Genomic DNA, 16,361 nt, shown 5'->3' on the forward strand with positions numbered 1-16,361 from the left:
GTTAAGCAAGAGTGTCACAGAAATAGTGCATCAGTGTAATTAGCCATGGCTGCCTGCAGGTCATGCCTCTGTTTCCATAGAATCATTTTTTCCAGAGACTTGTCAAAATTAAGTTCAGACTCAAATGTTTACCAGTTGCTTCTGGAAGACAGTTATTCTGGGCACCAAACAGAAGCTTGCAAAGCGTGTATTTAATATGTGCACTTTCTATGCCACACAGTCACAAATGTGATGCACCAAATGTGTAATTCAACAGATTGTTGTGTGCCAAAACCTCATACATTCTCCTGGCATGGTTCTAGAAGGGGCAGAGCCGATGAGGGACCTGCACACCCAGTGTGCGGAGGCTCTGAGGCAACAGTCAGTTCAACAGAGTTGCATGAAACCCCACTCTGTGCAGGGTCCAGGCACTGTAAGTCCATATCTGGCCTAGTGGAAGAAACCAAAGGAGACAGAACCCTCCAAAAAACCGGGACTGGGGGTTGGGGATTTAGCTCAGTGGTAGGGCGCAGGCCCTGGGTTCAGGCCTCAGCTCTGGGGAAAAAAAAAATCAGGACTGGAAGGTAGCTGTAGTGATGGCTGCAGCTCAGAGCATAGAGACTGCAGTGTGAGGGCCCTGACAGATGGGAGGCAGCTGGCTCGGTAAGGCAGGACTGAAGTGTCACTGTATGCCATGATCAGAACAGCTAAGTGGCTGATGGGGTTAGAGGAGGGTGTGGTGCTGCAGTGAGGACAGACAACCAGGCGTGGACCACCAGACTTCAGTGCCGGGGCAAGAGAGGAAGGGCCTATAGAATGCCAGCCAGTGCAGGGAGCTTGGCTTCTGAGTGGAGTGACAAGGGGAACCCCTGTCAAGCAACGGTGCCCACTAGAACTCAGAGGCAGCGGTCTGTGAGGGGTGGGCCTGGAGAAGGCTGTAGTGATGGAGATGAGATGGGGGCAGGTGAGAAAGACACGCAGGTGTACAAGTGCACAGTCTTTTCATCTCTAACTAGAAAATTTAACAGATGAAGAAAGCAAAGATAAGCACAAAAGACAGAGGTCATTTGCAAGCTCAGATCCACAGACCAACAATGACAAACTATGATTTGCGTCCTGTTTTGTTTTTTTTAAATCATACCTAGCACCCATAGTTGGCTTTAATTAAAACTGGTAAATTTTAAGCATATATCCCAAGCAGTTTTAGAAACGGTAAGTATTTACGTAAGATTTTTCCAGCATGCAAGAATTTTATCACCAACATGTTTACCACTCACTTGACTGTAGGGTCACTTCTAGAGCTCTGTTGTAATCAACAAGACCGTGGTGAACGTCTTCAGACACATGTTTCTGTAGACGTTTTAAGGTCCTAGGTGAAGCTCTTGGAAGGCAAATTGAAGAAAAGTGTGTGTACAAAAGCATGTATACAGAACCTGGCCTCCAAGGGTCTGCTGCTAAGTTTAAATGGACCTGTGTTTGCAAACAGGACTCAAATCCATCACAATCACTGTTCTTCACTTGCACAGTTCACCAGACAGGAGCTTGCTGTGTGCTCTGCCCTTCCCTCATGCCCATCTAGGTAGCTATTTTCTGGTTTTTAGTTGGTATGTTTTTTTGTTCTATTTTCCCCCTTTCCTGCCTCTATCTCCTGAGTTCTGGGATTACAGGTATGCACCACCATACCTGGTTTATATGGGGCCAGGACTGAACTCAGGGCTTTTCTGCATGCTAGATAAACACTTAACTGAGCTGCATCCCTAGCCCTGTTCCCAATATTTATAAGCCATGTGTCCACCTGCCTGCTCGGGCCCTTTACTCCTCTATTGTGACATATGCCCTCTTCCTACCACTGTTTGAGGAAAGCCTTTATGTACTGAGGAGCAGAGAGAAGAAGCATATTTATACACTGATTTGGGAAGTAGAAATAATATTTTGAAGAACAACTTGAGTATGCCCATCTACATATTTAAGGTATATTCTCTTTTAAAAGATTTATCCTATAAAATACAGAAGTATTTTGTGAACATTTGTTTATTTTATTTTTTGGTTTTTCAAGACAGGATTTCTTCATGTATCCCAGCTGTCTTGTAGACCAGAACTCAGAGAGATCTACCTGCATGTGCCACCACAGGCCGGGGTTGTGAACATTTATAAAGATGATAAAATTAAAAGCCCATCAACGAGGTGCCGGTACATGGCCTTTGATCCCTCTGTCTATCACACTTTGGAAAGAAATTGCTATGTTTGCCCATTCTTCCTGGAGTTATGCTCTCCTACTCTTCCTGAATAGAGCTATGCTTACCCACTCACCCACTCTTCCTAAATGGAGCTATGCTCGCCCACTCTTCCTGAATAGAGCTATGCTTACCCACTCACCCACTCTTCCTAAATGGAGCTATGCTCCACCTTCCTGAGGACAAGCAACTGCATGCACTGAGAGCCTACTGTATGTAACACACATCTATTCTTCTCACCATTTATGTAGTTGATCACTTATTTATAGCAGCATGGTCTTGTGGACACTTAAAGAAACTGGTTTGTAGCCCAATGCTGTGTTATTATCTTGTGGCTCCAACTGTTCCCACTTTACCCACTCATCCCTAGCATTCAGTTGGCCCTGCCCCCTCTGACATACCCCAACTGTGTTTGGTTTGTTGGTCTGTATAATTCCTCTCTTTCTGGTACTACATATGCTACAGACCCATCATGTGCATTCCTTGCCCAATCCTAAAATCAGTCTTTTCTCCAAGGAACTCAGGTTCCATTTATTAGATGATACTATCAGAAACCAAGATTGGTTCTGAGATTAGCTTGTTGATAATGGACTACTGATGCTTCTCAACCTCCTCAATTAAAGAGCAAGGGACAGAGTGTGTGTGTGTACGCTCCCGCACATGCACACCTGTGTATGTGAGTGTGCAAACGTGTGTGTGCACATGTGAATATGTGAGTGTAGTTTTGTGTACATGTGCGTGCCTGCATGTGCATGTGTATGCATAAGCATGTGTGAGTGTGTGTGCATAGCACATGGGCTGTGAGTGTTCCTATGCATGTACACCACTGTGTGCATGCACGTGTGTGTTTGAGTGTATTTGTGTATGCACGTTTGTGTGAATGTGCTTGTATGTGCATGCATGTACTACCCATGTACACACTCACAGCTATGTTTCTCTATATAAGCATCTTTAAAATTCACATGAATTCATACTGTTATCCCCAACTCTATGCTATTAGCACATGTATTCTAGCTTTTCTGTAATTTCCCACTCCACCAGAGAGAAACCAGTTCCCAGGAACTACCATCGACACCTCAGCTGTCCAGTGCCAACACACATCCCTCAGCACTGTTCATAACTGTTAGCCAGCATGAAGAGCATTTGTACTCATAACAGTGCTCCTACGTAATTACATCTTCAGAATTATGCCCCACGTGACTCCAGAGTTAACTCAGAGCAGCAACTTCCCCCTTGCCCTCCAAAAAGAAGTGACTTCCCAACTGTGGAAGTATGTGCAGAGCTGTGTGTCCACTCTTCTTTTCTTCTGCATCTGTTCTAGGGGCCTTCCGTCTTCAAGTTGAAGTCTCTAGTTTGTGTGTCTTGAGGTCTTGGCGCTATAATGCTCTCTGGGTTCCCAGAAAGACACTGTCATGTACCCACCATTATCCTATATAGAACTGTCACTCTCTTAAACAAACAAATCTGGGCTAGAGGTGTGGTTCACTGGTAAAGCAAGGAAAAAAATCTGAGTTCAATTCCTGGCAACACACACACACACACACACACACACACACACACACACAAACCTATCAACAGCAACTCCCTTGTGCCCCACCCGCTGGGGCCTCTGTCCTTCTCAATCACCTGACAACTACTGACCTCTTCTCTGTAGTTTTACCTTTTCCAGAATGTCATGGAAAGAAAAGAAAGAGAAAGGGAAGCAATGGTAGTCCTCTGCACTGGCTTTCACCTGAAATACACACTGAAAAGTCCCTGTGCCTATGTGACTTCACAGCTCACGCCACTTTTTAAGTAAATACTATGCCATGTGTTTACCCATGCCCTGCTGAAGACATCTCAGCCCTTTCATCTTTGACAACTATTAACAAGATGCCATCAACACTGCTGTGCTAGTGTGTGTGTGTGTGAACGCATGTGTGTATGTGAGTGTGTGTGTGCATGCGTGTGTGCGTGTGTGAATGCATGGGTGTATGTGTGTGCGTGTGTATGTGCATGTGTGTGTGCGTGTGAATGCATGTGTGTATGTGAGTGTGCGTGTGTATGAATGCATGTGTGCATGTGTGTGTGCGTGTGTGGTGTGTGTATACATGTGTGTGTGTATGTGTGAATGCATGGGTGTATGTGAGTGCGCGTGTGTGTGTGTGTGTGTGTGTGTGTGTGTGTGTGTGTGTGTGTATGTATGTATGTGTGCGTGTGTGTAGGTTTTGAGCCTCTGGGTCAGTGCATGCGGGTCACTGCTAACCACACCTGTGCCGTCCTGCATCCCCAACACTGCCCCCGGTCCTCAGCAGTTCCACTGTGGTTCAGGTGCATTGAGAGCTGTGGTTATTCTGTGCCCCTGGTGATGAAGGACACTGAGCATCTTCTCATGGCGATGCATCTGGGCTGCTGAGGGATCCTCAGAGCAGACTGTTTCAGACAAGTGCTTTACAACACGGCTCCCAGTCTGTGTTCAGCTTCATTCTCTTAACTGTGACTTTTGCACAATGGAAAAATCTTAGTCTTAATAAATTCCCAATTCACTAATTTTCTTTTCTTTCACAGATTGTCTTTTGGTCTCTAACAGCTCATCATCAAACCCAAAGGCATAGACGTTCCCTGCCTATGTCTTCTTCTAGAAGTTTACATCTGAGTGTCTGACCCATTTTGAGTTAATTTTTATGAAAGACTTAAAGTCTGTATGTAAAATTCATTTTCATACATGCACACACACACACACACACACACACACACACAGAGAGAGAGAGAGAGAGAGAGAGAGAGAGAGAGAGAGAGAGAGAGAGAGAGCGCTCTCTTCAGCTGTCCCAACACAGTCCCACTGACCTAGGTATCCCTGCTCTTCTGACAACAGTGGATTGTAACATTTTCTTTTTCCCAGCAGTGCATGGTCATTCTGCACAACCTTTGGAACGAGCCTGGTGGGTCTTACAAGCAGCACTGAACCTAAATGTCAAGTGGAGAACTGATATCGTGATGACCCTGGGTCTTTACATCCATGAGGACGGAGCCTCTCCCTGTTTCCCAACAGCCACTCGGATTGCTTACATCAGTGCTTTGTAGGTTTCAACACATAAACCACGCTGTGTAAAAATAAACACCTAAGTCTTGTTGGGTCCTGGTGTATTGGTTTAAATATTAAGGCCACTCCACGTAGTTGAAAGGGAGGTTTATTTTGTGGGGTAACTTACAAGTGAAGGGATAGGTAACAGGGTCTGGGAAACGTGTAGCGCAGTCCAGCGGTGTTCTCTGGAGAACTCTGCTCGGTCTACCTCCAGCGTCCGGGGTCCAGGAACCAAGAGAGCCCACGCATCCGGATCTCGGGTCTCCAGAGTCCTCTCTCGGCCCCGCCTTGTAGGCATGACAGTTACCGAAGCCTCAATGGGGGTGGAACTTCCAGATCAAAGCTGGAATGGCTACCCACTACACTGGTGTTACTACAAACAGTGCTCTCAACCTTCAGATCCCAATTCCTCATTGCTTGTACAACGAAAGCAACCCCCTTCTGTGCAGTGAGTGACCTTGTGTCCCCTGGCTGTGCATTAGTGCCAAGAGAGGTTGTAAAGATGACTTCTTCGGAATCTTCTCCAGACAGCCATGTCAACTATGAATAAAATACCTCAATTTCTTTCTCTCTTGTCTTATTACACTAGACAGGACCAGCGTGAGAGCCAACCTCGTCTAAGGTCCAGTGTCTTGGATTGGATCGTCTGGGCTTACAGTCGCTGTGGATTTCTCTAGAAAGTCAAAGAAGTCCCCCTTTCTGACTTGATTATTTTCTTTTTAATCATGGATAAATGTTGGATTTTATATGCTTTTTTTTTTTCTTATTCTGCCTGTTAATATAGTGCTTACCCTAAATTTTTGAAACGCTGAAAAGGCCATTTGGTCAAGGAACTAAATAAGCTTTTCTACATATAGACTATTCTTCAATACATACAAACTATCGTTAATGTAACTTACTGTTTGGTGGTATAGCTAACACTTGGGAAATGTCATATAAGTGTTCCAGAAAAGATGATGGCGAATATAAAGCCCTCTATTCACTTCGTCATCCACAAATGACAACAAAACAAAAGGCAAATGGGGGGAAGGGAAAGAACAGTGGACTGGGGGACGGCTCAGCGGTGACAATGCCAACTGTGTGGACAAGATGACCTGAGTTCAAGGCCTCCAGCACCCACATAAAAAGCCAGGAGTAGCTGTGAGGAGCTGAGACAGGAGGATTGCTGGGACTTACTGACCAGCCCAGTTGCTAAGTTTCAAGCCAGTGAAAGATCTGGTCTCAAGGGGGTGGGAGAGAGAAAGGAAGAGGTGACTTCACCTTCTGGTCTCCACATGTGCACGCACACACGGGCCACTGTCTTCCTCTTGTCGCAAGCAACTCTGACATCTCTGCAAATGAACATGGCCTCGCATCCCTTCACCACGCTGACTGCAGCCACCATCACCCAGCCCTCTGTCACCTCCTTCCCACCGTCCAACAGCAGGAAGTCCTATGCTCCACCACAGACCCAAACCTCAAGTCTGCACTACAAGTCCATACCCTCCCTCCCTTTCCCTGCTCCGTCCCCTGGAGCCTGAAGCCCTTTTTCCTCTTCGGCAGATTGCTCTTGTAATTTGTCACTCACTCCAGCCCCTTCTTTGCTAAAAGTCCCCTTGCCCCTCCCCCAATCCTTCCAGAAGCCCTGCTGGGCCAGCCTGTGTGCATGGATAGACTGCCCACCTGTCCCTCATGCTCCCATCTTCAGGCTCAAGGGCAACCAGAGGTACTTTACCTACTGCATGCTCTCACCTGGGCCACTGTCCGTGCTTAGGACTTGCTCATAACCTCACATGGTCAGCAAGCTTCCCACCCGAGGAAGAAAAGCCACAGGCCCTGTACTGTACCTATAGGCTGCTTGCAGATGTGGCTCCCTTACGACAGCATCCTGCATCCCAAGACTCCCTTTCCTACCTCCTCTAGGCCTTTGCCACATGTTCCCTGCCTCTCCTTACCTCGCTTTCCCTGGCCTCTTGCACCCCTCCATTCAGGCACGAGCATCCTCAAGGGTTTGCCCACTTGAAAGAAGAAAAGCACAACCACCCTCCTGGACTTCACTGGCCTCTCTCCTCCCTCCTCCCTCCATCTTCGGAGCTGCTGTGGCAGCATCACCTCCACCTGCCCCCTCACTCCTGAAGTGCACTTCCAGACTCTGCCCTTCTGGAGTGTTCTTCCTACTCCTAGATGCCTTCACCCAGCCTCATGTGGAAACCTCACCCTCCACCCATGACGAATGTCAGCAGTCCTCGGTTTGTGGTCTCATTTCTCCAGTTCCCCCTTGAACACACTGCTGGCCCTGACGGACACTCTGAAGCCTCAGCCCCTCACTTCTGCTTTACCTTCCTTTTAACCAGGTGCTTTTAGCCACGGTACCTTTTCTCTGAAGCTAATGAGTCATTTCCTCTGGGTTGAATACAGCTTCTCATTTAATCCTCAAAACCCACTTGAGATGATCCATGAGTGCAGAGGCCAGAAGCCAGTCCATTATCCTATAGCGAACAAGCTGTGGCTAAGGCTCAAACTCAGCGTCCCTGTACACACTTCGGGGCAGCACCAAGTCCCCAAATCAAATGCAAATTCATATAATGTGTACTTTCCGAAAGTGGGTTCAGCTGTGATATTGTCAGGTCCTCATAGTAATACAGAAGACCAGGATGAACTCTGTGGGGTAGAGACATAACAGAGCTTGGGTGAGCATGGCTGAGTTCTGCCATCCTGTTACTCTGTGAGCAAACCCTGAGGCACTCAGACCCCACGGAGGAGCAGGCAAACTAAGCAGGACACTTGCACTGGGTCCCAAATCCTCCAGCAACATCCTTCTAGCCTTCTGATCTTCAGATTTTTCCTTGCAGCCCTCTGAAACATCTGCAGCCCACTACTGCCAGACATCACTTCCTGTTACCCTTATGATAGCTCTGTAAGGTGGGTGCTGTTGCTATTCTTAGGTACTGATGAGTAACTGAGGCTCAGAGAGGTCAGTGAGCTGCTAGCTCTGATCTGGAGTCTGGTAAGTCTGATAAGGTGGCTTGAATCCACTTATAAATGGACCAGTGAGCTCATCCCAAAGACAGCAGTCATAAGCAGTGGGCCAAGGCTGGCCTCTGGCCAGTTTTCAAGCCAGAGCTCCCAGGCTGTGTCCAGAAGCTACTGGCTCTCCATGGGCCTGCATTTCCTGGAGCATTCTGCTTAAGAAAACATGGCTTGACTTCTGGATCCCTGCAGCACTTGGTCTGGGATGGACATAATACATCTGTTTGCCACACGGGCTGTACCAACTTTGCCAAGCTGACCTGGCACCCCTGTATGGAGCAGATTACAGAGTTCCCAGGGATCCATCCTCTATGAGTTCCACGGCTGCCTAGATGTGGGACTGGGTTGGCTTCCAGTCAAAGAGTTTTACTAAGGAAACTATGAATCCTCTGACAGTGTGTACACATCTGGCATTTCTTTTCTTCTTTTTTTTATTTTGTTTTGATTTGAGACAGGGTTTCTCTGTGTAGTCCTGGCTCTCCTAGAACTCCCTATGTAGACCAGGCTGGCCTCAAACTCACAGGGATTCTCCTGCCTCTGCCTCCTGAGTGCTGGGATTAAAGGTGTGCGCCATTACACTGGGCTTCTTTTCCTTTTTTTAAGATTAAGCTCAGTTTAAAAGGGAAAAATTTTCAATACAGAAAGAAAAGAAATCACTTCTCTATTCAAACAAACTGTGAAGCCCCTAACACAGAGGAGCTGTGCTGTTCTTGGCTCCTATCACACCTCATCAAACAAACCCAGCAGCCCCAGCCTCCATCTTCAGACTACAAGCCGGTGACTGTCTGAGGCTCCTGCCATGCATGGATGGATGCAGAAGCTTCAGAAGGCTGAAGAGGTTGAGCAACAGTGATGTACAGGGCTAGGCAATTCTGAGAGGAAAGGCCCAGCTGAGACCGACCCCAAGGAAATGCAGGCCCAAGCACCCGGGGGTCAGTCACACAACAATGCAACCTTTAAGTCACTGTGCTCAGTAGAAACCAGAAAAACAAGAGAAAGAAAAACCAAGAAGAATCCCGTGTGGAGGTCTGGCTTGTGCAAAGGGAACCGAGAAGAATCCTGTGTGGAGGTCTGGCTTGTGCAAAGGGAACCGAGAAGAATCCTGTGTGGAGGTCTGGCTTGTGCAAAGGGAACCGAGAAGAATCCCGTGTGGAGGTGGCTGTGCAAAGGGAACCGAGAAGAATCCTGTGTGGAGGTGGCTGTGCAAAGGGAACCGAGAAGAATCCCGTGTGGAGGTGGCTGTGCAAAGGGAACCGAGAAGAATCCTGTGTGGAGGTGGCTGTGCAAAGGGAACCGAGAAGAATCCCGTGTGGAGGTGGCTGTGCAAAGGGAACCGAGAAGAATCCCGTGTGGAGGTCTGGCTTGTGCAAAGGGAACCAAGAAGAATCCCGTGTGGAGGTGGCTGTGCAAAGGGAACCGAGAAGAATCCCGTGTGGAGGTCTGGCTTGTGCAAAGGGAACCGAGAAGAATCCCGTGTGGAGGTCTGGCTTGTGCAAAGGGAACCAAGAAGAATCCCGTGTGGAGGTGGCTGTGCAAAGGGAACCGAGAAGAATCCCGTGTGGAGGTCTGGCTTGTGCAAAGGGAACCGAGAAGAATCCCGTGTGGAGGTCTGGCTTGTGCAAAGGGAACCGAGAAGAATCCCGTGTGGAGGTCTGGCTTGTGCAGAGGGAACCGAGAAGAATCCTGTGTGGAGGTCTGGCTTGTGCAAAGGGAACCGAGAAGAATCCCGTGTGGAGGTCTGGCTTGTGCAAAGGGAACCTTAGGGAGCTTACTATCAAAGCACAGGCGCTGGAGGTTCTGGTGGGGAAATCAGAAGCACTGGTTCCTTCAGTTGGTCCATTTGCCTCAGTTTCCCATTTGCTCCCAGGAGCCCAAATCTTCCACTGCAGGAGGTAGCTCTTCATATCTGGATATAGCAAGCTTTCTTGTTGGACTTTCTCTGGACTGCCAGCCCACAGATAATGACTTGGAGACTTGTTAATAATGAAAGCTTGGCCTCAGCTTAGGCTTTTCCCCAGCTAGCTCTTATAACTTAAATTAACCTGTTCATATTAATCTACATTCTGCCATGTGGGGTTACCTCTCTTCCATCTTGTACCTTCTGTTTCCTTTTCACGTCTGGCTGGTGACCCCACCTTTCTTCTTCCCAGAGTTCTCTCTCTGCCTGGAAGTCTCCTGCCTAGCTATTGGCCATTTAGCTCTTTATTAAACCAATCACAGTGACACATCTTCACACGGTATAAACAATATTCTGCAACACCCTGAGCTAGCTGGACCAAGTCAGCTTAGAGAGTGTGGGGCCAGGTGGGTCAGGATACACGGAAGTGCCACGCTCAAGAAGAGTCTCCTAACCACCCACTCACTGTTGCACACGTGTCTACTGAGGGTCCTTCACACATGAGTCTGACATTGACAAGGCAGAAGGGACAGGAGGACGATGGATAGGACAAACAAGACTTCACAGAGACCTCAGGACACATAGAACCAAACAGCTGAGCTGCAGAGCACATGGAGGAAACAAAAGGAGCGATGAGGGGTTCGTGATGGGGAGACCCCAGACAGGCTGGGTGCCCCTGCAGATCCGTGAGGGGAGACCCCAGACAGGCTGGGTGCCCCTGCAGATCCGTGAGGGGAGACCCCAGACAGGCTGGGTGCCCCTGCAGAAGTGACCCTCAGGCTAAGAGCTGACTTAGAGTTAAGCAGGAAAGAAGAGTCCTGGGCCAAGAGCACAGGACATGGGGACAGGGGGCCTACTGGGACAGAGATATGGCAGAGAGGGTAGACCAGGACTGGCACCTGGAGAAGAAAGGAGGCAGAGAAATGAGGCAAGAAGGGAAAGTAGAGATTCCCCACCCCTGACCTCCCAGAACCAGAGCTTCTGTACAGTGGCATCAGCACAGGAAAGGTATGTTCTCACTCACTTTGTGACCAGACTATGATGACAAAAATGGATGGCAGTGGACAGTCAGCAAAGAGCACTGGGACCTAGGGCCAGGAGGCTCACATTGAACTGAGGGGCTTCAGGCACAGTGGCTGCCATGAGGACAGACACACTGGAGGGACGCTGCTTACCTGGTTGAACCTCCGGGTAAAGGCCACAACGTTAGGGGCAAGGCTGTGTTTCTCCTTCTTACTCCATCCGCAGCTGGCCAATTCCTGGGAAGCACAGAGTCGGTATCAACAGGAATTCAGTCAGGATGCAAAATACACAGGCATCTGGCTGTAAGGTGACCACGGAGATGGGCAGGGCTGAAGCTTGGTTATGCCTAAACACACTAGGTGGAGCAGGAGGGCTGGGTCTGAGGTGAGGATACATATAGGCAGGCTCAGGAGAGGCAGAGACATGGAATACTCTCCCTACAACTCTGCCCTATTTCCCAAGAGTTCTGGGCCAAAACATTTTCTGCTGTCACTCTGCCAGCTTCTTTGGGACCAAGAGGCCTTCTTATAGTGCAGATTGTCTGAGAGGGGGCCGAAGTGTTCAAACCAGCAGGACTCACCCTGTCCTGGATATGGCTCTAGGGATTTAGGCTACCTTAAAATTAAAATCTAGCTGAGGAATCTCAGATTTTGTTGGTCACATGACATCCGCCATTCTTATAATCAGGCAAAGTCCCAGGCCAAGCCCTCAACAACCAGAGATGTTTCTGGGATTGCCTGGGATTCCTTCCTGAAGCTGACCCCTTCTATCTTTTATAAACCCAAGGAGACAGGACAGAAAAGTCCCACTAGTGCAGGAGCATGTATCTACTTTCCCAGCAGGCTTAGCAGTGTGACTTGATGACTCAAAGTGGCTAAATTTTACCTGTCACCAAGGTTAGCTCCTGTATGGATAACAGGAGCAACTGTGTGCAGTCTGTAGGGACAGGCAAGTACAGGGTAGAGTTCAGCAACCCAGGACTCTACTTGGTATGGGCTGTGGACATGCCCCTCTTTTAATACTGCGCCTGACAGCCCAAGACCTCACACCTGCATGTACTGTACATACCCCTCTCCAATAATCCACCTAGCAAACTGTTAGCAAGCTAGAGTGCCCACCTTTACTGAGCTGCAAGCACTCCCCTCTTTGAACAATGGAATAAGTTTCTCTAGCCATTCAATGACCATTAGACAGACAGATTCTATTAAATCACACTTCAATTATATCTAGGTATGAGGCTGGGGGCCCAATCCAGTTTGAACTAGTTTAAGTACCTGAACAATAAGGCAAACTGTGTCCTCTAAGTGAACTTTTGGGGAGGATCCCTTATTTACCATCCCATGCCTGTGCATAATTAGGCAGGCATATGACTAAACTCAGATGCATCATGGGAAAGGACACGTACAGTGAATGAAAGTTTACATAATGCAAACTCACCAATCAAAACAGAGAACCACCCAGGCTACAGCCCTTAGCAACCAACTCCTCTTGAACCCCATAAAAGGAAGCCCCAAATAAGTCTGGGACCTTAAGTTCCCTATTCACTCTTGACACATGTTTCTTCCTGTAGTGAACTATTAATTTGCTCCAAATAAAGATTCCCTGCCGCTGTTGTAACCTGTGTGAGGCTTTACTTCAACTCCTTGATTAAGAGGCCAAACCAAAGCCCTAGGAACCACCAGGGACAAGTTGGAGGCTATAAGAAGACCAAGGCAAGGCCATCATGAAATGATGTTGGGTGCTCTGTGTTGGGTGCCCTGACAGAGAAGGGAGGAAGGGACGTTCTCTACCTAGACTTCTAAGACCCTCTGATTCCTACTGGGCCTCTGCCTTATTAGCAACTTTAAAAAAAAAAAATGCACCTGGAACATTTTAGAGATCTTCAGTGAGAATCAGCTGCCAAGCAGCTGGAACAAACATGTAGCAAGGAGTCGGGGGTTGGGAAAGTGGAAACAGACAAAGGAAAAACTTGCTGGCCGGACAGTTCTGTCTGAAGCAAGCAATCATCAGGGCATCTCAGGACCCAGTGATGAGTCCCAGCCAACCACACATGGGAAGCCAGCCGCAACCAAACTGTAGCCTGCTTGGCTGAAAGATGAACTGCCTGGACATTGGGACACTTGAAAACCAGGAGCCGAGACACACCTCTTCCTGGCTGCTCCCATCTGTGAACAGCCACTGTCACCCCCCATGAGGGCGGTGAGCCAGGACCTAGTCAAGTCCATTTCAACTTCACCATTTTCAATCCCAAGTCTGAGACAATGCTATCAGCTAACAGACACTAGCGTGTGACAGACACCACTGGGGTAGACGCACAGGTAGCAGCACCCAGACAGGCAGCCCATGCACAGGCCCTTCTTGCAGTTTTTCTCATAGAGACCGCGACCACATCCCATTTTAACCAGTGTTCATTGTCCATGCTGTGACTCCACTTCTCAAAATCACACCTGTAAGGGTCACCTATTTGCTGTCTGCACCTTGCCTGAATATGTACCTGGATTCATTTCCAGCACATAGTTCACCTGCCTCAAAGGAATTTACTCCCTACTGCATACACACACCATTAAGCATACATTAATTACTGCCCTTGTTACAGTTTGTCAAGACAAAGGCCTCTCTCTCCTGGGACCCCCAATGTCAATGCTGAGAAACTGTGTGTTATAATCAAATATAAAACCAGTGCATTTAAACAATGTTCAGGAATTAGACTGCTTAGTGTCCAATCTCTAACTGATGGTGTTTCCTTCCATATTTTTCCTGCATTCAAAAATAAACAGCAGTAGCAGTAGGTGTGTGCATGTGTGTGCTTGGGTAGGATGTATGTGTATATGCATGTGTGTGTGTGCTTAATTTAGACTACATGTTCTTATTTTTGCACCATGACAACCTGGGAAGACAACTGGAGGGTCAGTGGTATAGATCCACAGTTAGAACCAGCCCCGATCCTGGCTGTCCACACCCCAGTGGCATGGTGTCTCTCTTTGTAGAACTTCTAGTCTCACAGGACATAGGAACATGGGATGCCTAGACCATGTGGGCACTTGACACAGATGTCTTCTCCCTAGTGGTGGCGGGTACTGTAGTGGGTAGCTGTTCCAGCTTTGACCTGGAAGTACTACCCCTAGTGAGGCTTCTGGTAACTGCCATGCCTATTTATGACCTGCCCCTGGGGCAGGGCTGAGACGGAAGCCCTTAAGACCCGAGATCTGGACCTGCAGGTGCTCTTGGTTCCTCGTGATCCTGGATGCTGGATAGTAGACCGAGCAGAGTTCTCCAGAGAACCCTGCTGGACTGCATCTCACCTCTCCCGGATCCTGTAACCAACCCCTTTACTGGCTGTAAGTTACCCCAAAATAAACCTCCTTTTAAACTACGTGGAGTTGCCTTAATAAATCCCCACAATAGGGTACACACTGCAGTGAGTGTGGCAGGAGCTGTGCTCAGCATCAGCTCCAACACCAAGTGCCTCCTTCCCTCTCCCCTCACTACTGTCTTGAAATGGTTTTCTATATCTCTTTTCACCAAAAGTTATACAGGCAAGAGTCAAGGCAGGTATTTCACATATCTGCCCAGAATGTATTCACTTTGAACATCTCTGAGACCTTCATTTAAACACTGCTGGGCTGTTTGTTTTTTGTTGTTTTTGTTTTTGGGTCAGGGGAGTTGGCAGTTCTCTAGGGAGCTTTGTGCACCAGGAGACTAGGCACCTTTTAAAATAAAGCCTCAGCAGTGTGCAACACTGTCTGAGAGGTGCTTTGACAGCCTGGGTCGACCAAAGGTCTCAAGCAGAAAGGCCTCACTCTGAACCCCAGCCCTGCCACCCTGTCACCAGGGTCCTAGGCATCAGTTCCATCCCTGAGGGGTGGCACACTGGGCATATGCCTGGCCCACAGCAGGCATTGGAGTGTCTTTTGAGGGAATGAAGTCTGAGAGCTCCTTGGCACTGGAACCTCCCTACCTCGGTATAGAAAGATTATCAAGATGTCAGGCGGAATCAGACTGCACTATCTGCACTAAAACACTCTCTGAGCCAACCTTCTTGGCGCTCTTCCCCTTCTGTGTTTGGCCTTACAGGATTACAAGGGATTCCATCTGTGTGAAGTGCAGCTGGAAATGTGAAGGAAGAAAACAAAACTCTTCCAGTCACCGAGGACTAAAAAGCTTCTTGCTATAGAACCAAGCTGACTGCGATCGAGTCGACACTGACCAGAGGAGACAGGGCTGCTGGCTCTAAGCAGGAAGGGGCTTTGGGCTGAGGCTGGGAAGGTCTGGCAGCTCTACATCCTGGTGTGCCAGGGTTGCACCTGGCCCTCCCAACACCCTAGACCTACAGACCATCTAGGCCGGCCAGCTCTGACGCTGGGCTGAGGTCAGAGCGCACGAGAGGAGACTAGGAGCAGAGTTCTGGGTCTTGCGCTCCGTCATGCAGAACCGAGTCCACCGGAAAACCGAAGCTGTGAGGAGGACATTGGTGCTACTTGCAGTCCTCCTGCCTCCTTGGCCTCCCTCTCGGAGGCCACATAACCTGGCCCCATGCCACCACCCAGCTTCCCCAGAGGTCTCGCCAGTGTCCCCAACCTCCTCCTGCTGCATGCTGGTGTGCACTAAGCCTCCCTCACTCCTAATACCAGATGCCTGGCCTCAGGCCCCACCTCTCTCCTTCAACCCCCTTCCTTCTCTACAGTGGAATATCACAAACTATCTTCCCTCTCCTTCCTGCCTTCCCCTATGCCCTGCTCTCCTGCCACTGGTCTGTCCTCTAGCAATGTCAACTCCTGACTGGGACATCATGGCCCGACACTGCCCCCTGAACCTCTCCATGTGGCCATGTCTTTGCCTGACTGCCCTTGTCCGCAGCCCTATCTTCCAGGGGCTCCTCTCTGATGCAGGCCCCCAGCCCCACGCGGATCTGTCCACGCTTGCCTTCTACATCCTGCTGCTTGGTGGGGGATCACACACACGCCATTGGCTTCAGCTAGTAGCTCTGTGGCACTCACGTTCCTGTCCTGAGCTCAACCAAGAGTCCAAGTTCCTTGTTGGCCACATCTTCCTCGGCTCCCACAGGACACCTCGGTTTCTGCAGGCCCAGACCCAAAAGGGTGTGTCTACACAGCTGCCATAAATAAAAATCTCAGTAACACAGGATTCATTTAGA

General features: G+C 48.8%; 1 protein-coding gene across 7 annotated transcripts in view; it reads right to left on the bottom strand.

The window, feature by feature from the left end:
• Nucleotides 1–16,361, bottom strand: part of Ralgps1 (Ral GEF with PH domain and SH3 binding motif 1) — a 245,358-nt gene that overhangs the window by 148,666 nt on the left and 80,331 nt on the right. For all 7 annotated transcript variants that reach the window (XM_059260107.1, XM_059260105.1, XM_059260103.1 and 4 more), the window contains one exon: nucleotides 11,359–11,442. In XM_059260107.1, the coding sequence (XP_059116090.1) occupies nucleotides 11,359–11,442 (84 nt within the window). The remainder of the gene's footprint in view (nucleotides 1–11,358; nucleotides 11,443–16,361) is intronic.

Source organism: Peromyscus eremicus, chromosome 4 (genome assembly GCF_949786415.1).
Source record: "Peromyscus eremicus chromosome 4, PerEre_H2_v1, whole genome shotgun sequence".
NCBI classification, from domain to species: Eukaryota; Metazoa; Chordata; class Mammalia; order Rodentia; family Cricetidae; genus Peromyscus; species Peromyscus eremicus.